The 11508-nt window shown below is 35.0% G+C and overlaps 1 protein-coding gene across 1 annotated transcript; it reads right to left on the bottom strand.

Annotated features, from left to right (window-relative positions):
* Positions 1–467: 467 nt before the first annotated feature.
* On the bottom strand, positions 468–10493 carry Syngr (synaptogyrin). The gene is given in 11 exon segments (XM_071713861.1): positions 468–3425; positions 3720–4046; positions 4186–4333; positions 4529–4755; positions 5860–5988; positions 8516–8741; positions 8820–8910; positions 9573–9730; positions 9827–9952; positions 10321–10413; positions 10474–10493. Coding segments are annotated over 10 exon segments (1401 nt in total). The 5' UTR covers positions 10479–10493; the 3' UTR covers positions 468–3425; positions 3720–3848.
* Positions 10494–11508: the final 1015 nt, after the last annotated feature.

Below are 11508 nucleotides of genomic sequence, written 5' to 3'. Positions count from 1 at the left end.
TGCGAATATAAACTCTACAAGACGTGCTGTATGTACAATCGTAGCAAGTGTATAAAACGAAATTTGTAAAGCTACCGTAAAACATCTCTAACTGAAATAAAAGTACGACATTCAATTTTGTACTCGCGTACCAAGTCGCTAACATGATGCAATAAGTGACGGTAAGTCAACAGATGTTACACATTTTGCATGTTGGAAAGAAATGCGCCATTAATAGAATCGTTTACATGAGTGTAAACGTACGCTTTTGCTTTTAGAAAAAGTTTTCCTTGTGGCAGCTTGCACGTCTGTTAACAGCCGCAAAGCAGCTGAGCATCCTGTGTGAAAAATATGAAGAGACAGTAACAGTATTATATATAATATGTCGCAAATCACGTGTTAAATTTGAAACGAATAATCGCAAACTGCGATCGCACAAGATAAACGTAATCTGTCGCTTAGCTGTCATACAATCATTTGGACTTGCATAAAAATAATCACTTACATGTATTTTGGCTATTTCAAGTTACATTATAGATTCCTAAACACTCAAATCTTTACAGACGCATATGCATTGCTACTGCATTAAATGCAATGTGATTAGATGTGTGTATATATATATATATATATATAATATACACACACAACACACACATATATATACACACACACATAGGGTGTCTCGTTTTATTTTTGACAGTCAAATATCTCGAAATCATAGTTTTACAAAAAAATGTTTTAGACAAAAATTGTACAGTTTCAAGGGGGACGTAACATGATGGCAATAATTTAACCTTGGATAGTTTGAAATTCATGTGAAGGTCACCTTCAATTTCTTAAATAAAACCCTCTATTTTTCATTACATATTCTTGTAGCTTACCACGAGAGCTTTCCAAAACACTATAATAAAGCTCTCTTTCGTTAAAAATTTTCTGATATTTCAAATTTTGTTATAAATTTTTCATATAAAATATAAAATATCTCGTCAAGTATTCAATTTTCGATTCACTTTACTTTGATGCTTTTATACGTAGAATAATGAAAGGAATCGAATAATATTAATTTTTATATTTGCAATTTTGTAAAATTGAATGCGTCTACAAAATGCAATTAATTTTTTAAAATAATTTTTCTATTTTTTTTTTACATCAATCGATTTCTCAAGCTACAAAAGTATGCAATGAAAAATAGGGGATTTTATTTAAGAAATTGAAGGTGATCTTCACGTGACCTTCAAATAACTGCCATCATCTTATGTCTCCCTTGAAACCGTACAACTTTTGTCTGAAGCATTTCTTTCTAAAATTACATGATGTTGAGATATTTGACTGTGAAAAATAAAACGGGACACCCTGTACATATATGTATATACACGTAATATATATACATCTACATATGTATATGTATGTATAAGTACAATAATACAACAGCTATTTAGTTATCAATACCCACATCTTAATACACGTTTTTATTCTTTTATAGTTTTAATAGTAGATACTTTTTGATAGCGTTACATTCTGCCAAGTACGGTTATGTATCCTGCTTCCTCTGATTTCACAGGTGAAATCGAAAGCATCACGTTGCTCCTCTCTTATACGGTAGAGATCGAAATTTTAGACTGTGTTTGTTATTGCCTTAACCCTTCTCGATGGACTTGAGCTGTCCATCATCATATCATGCTACTAGTCAACAATGTTATTAGCTATGTACTTAGAAGGGCTAAGATTTCATAAAGGTGAGAGATCAATTTTGAGAAGTGTACTTCTAAAAATTCAACCCCTTGAATATGCATATTCTAGCGAATAAATCATAAAGGAAAGAAAATGTAAAATACTACAACCAAATGTCAAAAAATATTTTTTTTTATCACAATTAATCCTGCATGTTCAAAGGGATGATATTTTCAGAACTATCGAGAATACATATAATGATTATTATTGCACTTTACATAATATTTTACACAAATTATGTTTTCCAAATTATCAGGATACCTTATCATAGGTGTATTCTCTTCAAGAGAGTTACGCAAACTAGATATATCGAAAGATCGACGGAAAGCTATAAACGCAAATATCTATAAAAATCATGTTTTTACATGAACGGAAGTTAAAGAATCTCTTATACTCAACTGTACAGTTCACACATGCCTATATAGAATGTATAATTATCTCGAATATTTTTAGACTACTAAATTACTGCATAAGTTTCTAAGAACGTTCACATTGTTTAATACAGCATATGACAAAAGAATATTTAAATAAATGCTTTAAACTCAATTTAAAATAATACCATAAGTATAATATCATAAGTACAATATCATAAGACTTTTATTTTGCTCTAAAGTCTCTAAACAAAAGATTAAGCTCAATTTCTCAATTCAAAATTGCTATTTTCTATTATTCGATGTAACGTGTGCCTCCAGGATGATTAAACTCAAAATCATCATATATATTTTTTTCTGTTAACAGCTATGCTCATTATTATCAAAATAATTTTATATTTTCAGTAATGCAGGACTTTTTCAAATTGAGATTTACATCCACCTTACATAATAAATAATAAAGTATAAATAATTAAATAAATAAATACTTTAAATAATTGAAAATATGTTCCTGAGATTCCATAAATACTTATCGAAAAGTAAAGAATTATTAAATATAAAAAAAGTCAATAAAAACAAACTTCCTTTCCTCGTGTTCATTTATAAATCTTTTCCCTTCGTGTTAATGAATTAACATATAGAGCGACTCAAATACAAAAATCTAATATAGCAATAGTTAACATTGCGGACAATTTATGTATAAGTTAAAGCTATTATAATTTGGATATATACGAATTTATATTAATAAAAACTTTGGTTTACGATTTATAAGTGCAGTTACATTTGCTAATGCTATTCTGTAAGGAATATTTCATTATCTTGCAACTGATGCGACAAGTAACTTAAATAACTTAGGTATTGTCTCACTAATATTAAAACACGTATCGACTTATTTGAAAACTTATTCATTTCAATCCTAGATTTCGTGTACATCGTTTAATACTATTTGCACGATAATGCAACGCATTGTATTACTGTTATATTTAAGTCGCGTTTACCATGAACACGTTACAACGTTAAAATATACATAGCCTGTGCATGTACTAGTTCCTTACTTATTTACGGAGTTTTGCTATAGTGTTGTTCATTATAAGATATTATATTTACTTCCCATAGATAGTCAGATAGCCACCGTCGTAACGTATGTCCAGGCGTATATATGATTTCAAACACACCTAACGCTTTTTTGTGACATTGGGCGTATGGATAAGTGTAACTTACAAGTGGTCAACAATAAGAAGCACAGTTTAACAAATAACTTCCTTCTACATCTTGCCATGAAAACTTACTCTATGACCAACGCGCTGCCCAGCGACCTATCAGCGAATGAAGTTCTTCTTTAGTCTGTAAAAGAAAATACAATTCAATGCAATTACTACATAAAATTTTATCAAAACACAAAATATCGAGGAAAAGAATTTGCGCACTGACAATCCTTAAATAGATAGATCTTGAATAAAGATTATCTTTTACATACCTTGGCACATTATTCACCGGAATCAGAAATACATTTAAGTAGAATATATGTTTTATATTCTTTTCTTAAATTAGTATCAAGGCATAAAAAAGCAGCCACACACAGGAAATTATGAGTATTAAAATATCGAAATCATTCTTTCGAAACAAGATTGAGATTACCTTTAAGCAAAACAGGCGGTGGAAAACAATATATCTTGTTTTGAAAAATTATCCTAAATCATCTTCTTTCGTAAGTAGCTCGCTGTGCACCCAATGGAAATACATTTTGGTATCGACTATGGATGACTTTTAGTAAGCTGGGGCTTGAAAGTCACCCATACCCCGCTGTTGTTGCTGACCGAACGGCGGTTCTTGGTAAGCGGTGTCAGTGGCGTCAGGATAGCTTGTGTATCCTGTTCCACCGACAGGATCCGCCTCGTAACTTGGAGCGAATGCTGCGTCGGTACCTTGCTTAAATCTTCGAAACGCGAACCAAGCACAAGCAGCCTGCAATAATAGAATATAGTTCTGAGGCAAATTTACAGGAGAAACATTACATAATTATTTACCTATATAAGCTAAAAGGAAGTAAAAGTAGATGTTTATCATTCAATAAAACTTGCCGAACAAACTTCATCTAACGTACCCAAGTAAAGATGGAAAAGAATGAGAATGCGATAGCCGCTTGTAGATTATTCACGCCGTATCCATCCTTTGGTCTTGGAGATTTATTCCATGCATTTGTCAAGTAACAGAATCCCACGAAATAGAGGAAAGACCAGAAACCTGAGAAACTGTAATTATGATATTAATATACGGCTATGATATTAACATATAATATATGATATTAATATCATATCAAATTATATGTAGTGTATCAAGTTATGTTAATCAAAAGATTCTAGAGAAGCACCTTTGACATAATTTTGAAAGCATAATTATAAGATTTTTATTTTTACGTCCCGACTGTAAAAGTATACGCGGCTTACCCCAAATCTATGAGGACAAAATGTTTCCTAGTCTTGACAGACGACATTTGTTCAAACAGATATTCACCCGCGAGGAATCCGATACTGGCCAAAAACGCCAGTACACCGATACCAACTCCATAGTTGCACGCATTATTGTCCTCATTGTAAAGACAAACTTCTTTCCCATCTTCTTTCGGAAGATAACCTTTGCTGCTTATACACCCGAAGACGATTATTGCAAATAGCTGGAAGCACGATAAAAATTCTTCTGTAGAACAGGGGAAGCTTACAAAAAATTAAGATACATTGGGTAACAAGGTATAACCCAAACAGCATGAATGTCTAAAAGTCGCTGTAAAGATGTTTAAAAGATGTCTTAAATATGTCTTTACGACGTCTTTTAGACATGCATGCTGTTTGGGAAAATACTTATATATGGAAACTAAAATACATAGTATTTTGGCGAGAGTAACGTGAACAAAAGGAAGAATATAAATATATCTTTTATATTCTTTACCGTCTATTAAAATTTATTTGAATAATAAGTAATAAATGAAGATGACAGTAATGAAGAAAAAGGAAATATTAGATGTGTGCCTTGGCTAAAAGACCAAGGCACACGGGAAAAGTAGGGAAAAAGACCTATAAAGACGTATTAAAATAAAATCAATAAAAATCTATTCGAAATTAACATAAATATGCTAGTCTGAAATCTTCGGTGTTTATTTCGAATATAATTCCAGGCTTAAAATATCTTAGATTTTGAGCTGACGTGCTCCGAATCATTCTGGCTACAGGCGCCTTGCATATTTAAACACCGTCTCCCTGTATCCACGTACAACGCGGAGGGAAATCAGCGTTTTTATTGAAGAAAAGAAGGAGAGGGGAAAAGAGAGAACGAACGGGAGAGGATCCATTCGTTAGCTAATAGCGCGGTCAAGGGAACGGAACATGGGGAGAGGCCCGCGATCCGAGCCTCGTATTTCGCCCGAAGTATATCCGCCGGGAAGGTCAAACGAAGGATTCGCTCCATCGAATCGACTTGCGACGGATCTCAATTAGACGTCGAACGGTCGAACGCCATGGGGATCCATGGCACACGGGGGTGTACCACTGGAATTCGCGAAAAATCAATAGAACCCCATCGTGGGCGCGGGAGTGGGGGAGGAGCCGAGGCTCTCTTTTAAAATCAATGACCATCCGCGTCGAGGGATCTCGCTCGCTCGCTCCCTTTCCCACTCTCTCTCTCTCTCTCTCGCTTTCCTCCACGGCACCCGCAATCGTCGTCGCAATCACGCTCGAATCGGCCTGAAACGATCCCGCTCACGGGGGGGCTGGCGACGACTTACCAGGCATACCGCTCTCAGAATGACCTGCGGCCGCTGGACGAACGCGATCGGATCGAAAGGGGCCCCGGCCTTTCCGCCGCCGTACGCTCCGCCGTCCATCTTAGTGCGACTGAAGCGGAGATTTCAAAGCTCACGCAGCGACCGGGCGCATGCGCATGCAGAGGTTCGCCGCCTCGACGGCGCGCCGCGGCCCCCGGGGGTGTGTGGAAAATATGCGCCCCGAAATCCCCACGGCCGCCCTCGACCGAGCCCTCGCGATTCACCCTATGCGCCCCTCTCGACTTTCCCCCGTCGTCGCAGTCGCGATTTATCCCGCGACCGCGGTTCCTCTTCGATTATTTCCTCCCCATCGCGATTCGCGCGCGGATCCCTCGACTTTTCTCACTCTTCGTTCGAATTCATCCCCAAAAGGAGGTACACGTACCTCGCGTACGACATTGACGGGAGGGGAGAGGGAGGGCAGAAACGCTCTTTTTTTCCGCGATTCTGTCTTAAGAAAAGGAAAAAATAAATCTAGTTGCGTCGGTTAATTTTAAATAATGTTTATATAAACGACACTTTGAGAGTGCATTGAACTTTTTGGGGATTTTAGGTATCGCAAAACGGTGTTAATGAAAGGGAATCGTTTTTCTGCATCGTGTTATTTAGAAATATTTTTAGTACACAATGTTCTTAAAAAGGATATTCTAAAAAAATTGTTTTGCGACTTACATAATAAAAGAATTATACATATATTAGTATCTGCGTATCTTAATAATCTATAAAACTTTTATCTCCAAAGTTTGTTCAATAATATACACGTCGCAATGCACAATCCACCAAACGAAACGCTATGCAGTACATAAGAATGCTTGCGGCTTTTGCTAGGCTGTAAAAAAAAGGTTTAGTTTAGGCGTTTTTGAACATAGATGTAAACCTAAAAATTGGCGGATAAAATCAGATATGCTTCATACAGTTTGCCAAGTTCTTATCGCGAGATGTTCAATTTTCACAACCTTTTAACTTGGAGAAATGTATACAGAGTGTCTGATAACACTGTACAATAAAAAAAGCACAAGAACGAACCTTGCAGCATTTGATAGTTTTTTGGCCGCAGAAAACGATCCCGTTTGCTAAATTGCTCTATCACGTCACAATTTTGAGATATTTGCAGTTAAAGTTGCAAAAATGGGCTATTTTAGTGTATTTTGGCATATTGTAACTACAATATGTGACGTATCGGAGAAGTTTAATCGCAATCAAAATTAAGTATGTTGTTAGGACTTTTAGCCCTTAAAAGGAATTTGTCGTGTCGCTTATGGTTAAAAAGATATTGGTGATTAACGTAGAGCGTCAAAATTGCGACTTACATAGCTATTAAGGATAGATGAAATATTTTTCGGGATCATTTTCTGCATCCAAAAAACTATCAAATGCCGCAAGGCTCGTTCTTGTGCTCGAAAATAAAGTAATTTTTTGTTGTACAGTGTAATAGGTCTAGCACCGCTCGTGGAGAGATAGAACGGGTTTAACTGAATAGAAAAATCCTCTATCGTTTTGTGATTTTCGCAATAATTATTGAGAAATTAAATAATTAAGATTTGCGAATGAGCGTGTATCCGTGCGATTCAACAGCAAAAGACAGCTCTGCATTATGCATTATTAGTTGTTGCTAGAAGCGCATTCCTTCCATTGCCTCGACGCATGCATAGCAACCGCAATTAATGCTCAGTGCTGTCTCTTGTCACTGAAAGATAATTATTTTCTCGTTTATTATTGTAAAAATCGCAAAATGGTAGATTTTTCTATTCAGTTAACCCGCTCTACCTGCCCAACTACTACATTATTACACCTATTATTACACCTATTATATTGTTCAACAAAATATTACTTTTTTTCGAGCACAAGAATTACAATTTCTTGGACGCATACGACCCGTTTGCCAAATTGCTCTATCACGTCACAATTTTGAGTTTGCAATAAAGTTGCAAAAAGGACTATTTTAGTATATTTGCGGTATAATATTATAACTACGATATATGTGACGTGTTGGAGAAGTTTTATTGCAATCAAAATTAAGTATGTTGCGACTTACATAAACCATATTCTATGGAATATTTTTTAATTATGTTATTCAAACTTAAAAGAGATTTTTTAGGTCGCTGAATATTAATATGTCGAAGTTGATTTTTTGTTTTAATATCCGCCATATTAGCTCCGTCATTTTGAATTTATCAACTTTGACATCAGATTAGTATTCAGCGACCTGAAAAACTCTTAAGTATAGACAACATAATTAATGAATCAACTTTGACGCTCTTTGATACTTGAATCAACTTTGATACTCTACATTAATCATTAATATCTTTTTAACCATAATCGACACAATAAATTCCTTTTAAGGGCAGAAAGTCCTAACAACATACGTACATGTCGTAGTTATAATATGAGAAACAAAATATACTAAATTATATGGTAGTTATAATATGAAAAGAAAATAAAATAGTCCTTTTTGCAATTTTAAAATTGACGTGACAGAGCAATTTTGTAAACGGAATCATATTCAGCGTCCAAAAAACTACGGGAAACGATTATTCTCTTTCTTACATTTTTTTGTTGAACAGTGTTATCAGACATCCAGGATATAAGTGTAATATATTCGTTGATATACCGTAACTATCACAGCTTCCAATTCTTTCAACTTTAACTCAGCCTCATCGACTTCTTTAAGGGCGGCGTCGGCGGCCAAACACAGAATTTGAGAGGCACTCAAAGCCTTATCTGGCTCGACAAAAAAGTTGATTCTTTCTTTTCTCAACTTCATTCGGCAGTATTTCACAAAGTCTTGAATTATACTGAGTTGTCTCTCACCCAGCTGCAGTATCTCCACCTTATCAGATATCCTTTAAAAAAAAGACAGGACTTTTCAGTTTTACATCTAAATAATATTACATCTAAAAATGAGAATAATGATTCGATACCTGTGATGAGGTTTCGCCTTTGTACTGTATGTCTTTTTCTTGGAGATACATAGAGCATTGACTATATTTTCTGCCTGATCTTTATCAGCACCTACAAATAATTCTTTATCATTGCTTTTGCATTTTTAATTTTTCTTTCTATTCTGCCTTTTTCTCAGCCAATTTTGATACCTTTTTATGTATGGAGGAGTAAAAGCCATAGTGGTGTGTCAAATTTTTTTAGATATTGACTCGTATGCATAGATGCAATCTATACAATATATAAATTGCATCTATGCACACGAATCAATATTTTACTATGGCTTTTACCCCTCCATATGTACATTATTCACACATCACAAGAAAAAGTTAAACATAATTTTGCATGTAATTTTGATGTTATATCAATTTCTAAATAACTGTTGTTTATACCAATAGATAAGTAATCCAAATAAAAATTTTTTAATAAACCGTATTCAACATTAGAGATTGGCAATTAGAGGTCTCGCAATTTTTTTTTATTATAAAAGACTGAATCCTTCTAGATTCCGTGGCTGTAAAGAGTTTAAAATTTGGAAATTAGATTTCAAAATATTTGTAATCCACTTTGCACGCCGGTAGATCTTGTATATGTACAAACTTTAACCTAATATTTAATTTTTATAGAATTTTTACCGAAATGTCATGTATGATCAAATCACACGAATTAAAATCTCTGTAAGTAGAACGTGTTAGAATAAAACAGTGACGCAGTTGTCAGAATAAACGTATTACCAAGTTGCACAAAATCCTCTTTGGTTAACTTATGCAACGCGTCAGTTGATATATTTCTTCTTTGAAACTCTTTTATTAAATCGTCAGCCCCCACGCCGCGTAATAACGTCTCAGTCTGCTTGGTAAATCCCAGAAGATCAAGATCCGTGCCCATTTTTCTGCAAGGTGGAAAGATTTCATTCGAGAAAAACTATCAGAGCTTCGAAATTCCGCATCCACTGTGCCTCCCTGTTGTATACAAACGCGATACAAACATTAAATTATAGAAGTGCGTTCCTTTTACCGACGACAGCTTAGCATTTAACTTAGCAACCACAGGTATTATAGAATTAAGAATGTTTCGGAAGTTTTCATAAGATATATGTGTTGACGAGAAAAATCTGAAATATTTTATTATTTTGTCTGAGTTTTTTCTGGAAAAAAAAAATTCCATTTCGTATAAAAAAATTTTGAAAAATTCTGAGCAAGTCTGAAAATTTTTATAGAAATTCTAATTAATATTATAATTAATATATGAAAAAATCTGTGCAGTTTATCAGAAATTTTCATATAACGGATACTGAAATATTCTGAAAATCTTCATCCAATTATTTCTGAAAGTATCTGAGAAATTTTATATTTTTTCAGAATTTTTCACAAGTCTCAATTCTTACAAAATTTCTGAGAAAATATATGAGAAACTTTTTCATCATTAAAGAAAATTAATTAATGAAAAAAAAACCGCATTGAATTACGACATCTGTTTTACCGGCAGTCGGTAAGGTAGATTCTGCAGTGCGCTGTTTTGAAACGTGTCAGGTCAGCTGCGAAGCCTACGGTCCTGTAGTACGTAATGCATACACTGTAATACGTGAAACACGCGCTATAGCTAAATATACATCCCCGTTTTGACAGTTCTCACATCATCGTTCTTTCCCGTTCTCTCTCCCGGAGGTATGACCACCTTGATCCTCGGCGTCGGCGTGGGCTTATTCATCATCCTCAGTCTGTGGGTGCTGGCCGCACTGATATTCGTGATATCGCTGCGCGTCGAGAGGAAGGTAGGCGCGATCGCGATACTGCTCGTAAGCGCGCTCACGATTATCTTGATCAGTGTACCGCGCGCGTCGGAGAAGCCTGCTCCCGCGAGCAGCAAGGTATGATATATTGGATGTATTTTATCGTGGAAGAAATCGAGGAGTTGCGTTTAAATATCACGGCGGTGTGCTCTCTCCAGTCGTTCCGATTGACCCGATTCGTACGATCCGATTACGCACCAACGAGACGATCTCGACTGAACCCCGATCAACTTGATCGACTCGTCTCGAACAGTACTTATACCTATATTTTCTATAAGTATTTTCTTAGTCTGAATGGAATTGTTGGTTTTTTGGTTAAAAAGAACGGTTAGGAGGGACGAGTAATTTAATCAGGAATTTTGCCGTGAGCAATTGTCGAATTAGTCGCCGTTAAGTTAATCGGAGTTTAGTAGAGCTCATCCAAATTGCTTCATTGACATAAGTCGCTTTTATTGATTAACATAATCTACCTACTTCGCAAAAGACACTTTAAAATCTAAAGTTTTTAATTTTCCACAATTGGCTATAATTTAATTATAATAATTTATCTCCGTGCCTTTATTCTTTTTATTCCTTAATTTTTCTCTATTATAATAATTTAATTAATGTCGTATTATAATTAAAATAGATATTAGGATAAAAATAGTATATTGAACCAGGAATCATCTATATTGAAAAAAAATTATATAATTGACCATTTACAGAATATCTAAATGGATCTTTGTTTTATAGGTGTACGATCGACTTTTTGTCTGGCGTGTAATACTTCTGATCCTGTTATTTGTCTCGTCCATAATTTCCCTTGTGGGATATATCAAATTCGGGGTGGTGGAAGCTGTCAGACCAGTCAGGATAACCAGCTGGGTTCTCTAGGTGCA

This window comes from Temnothorax nylanderi, unplaced genomic scaffold (genome assembly GCF_030848795.1).
Source record: "Temnothorax nylanderi isolate EJ_2023f unplaced genomic scaffold, tnyl_v1.0 TNYL_tig0130_pilon, whole genome shotgun sequence".
In the NCBI taxonomy this organism is placed as follows: domain Eukaryota; kingdom Metazoa; phylum Arthropoda; class Insecta; order Hymenoptera; family Formicidae; genus Temnothorax; species Temnothorax nylanderi.
Note: the sequence above shows the minus strand (reverse complement) of the source record. Positions and strands in the feature narration are given on the sequence as shown.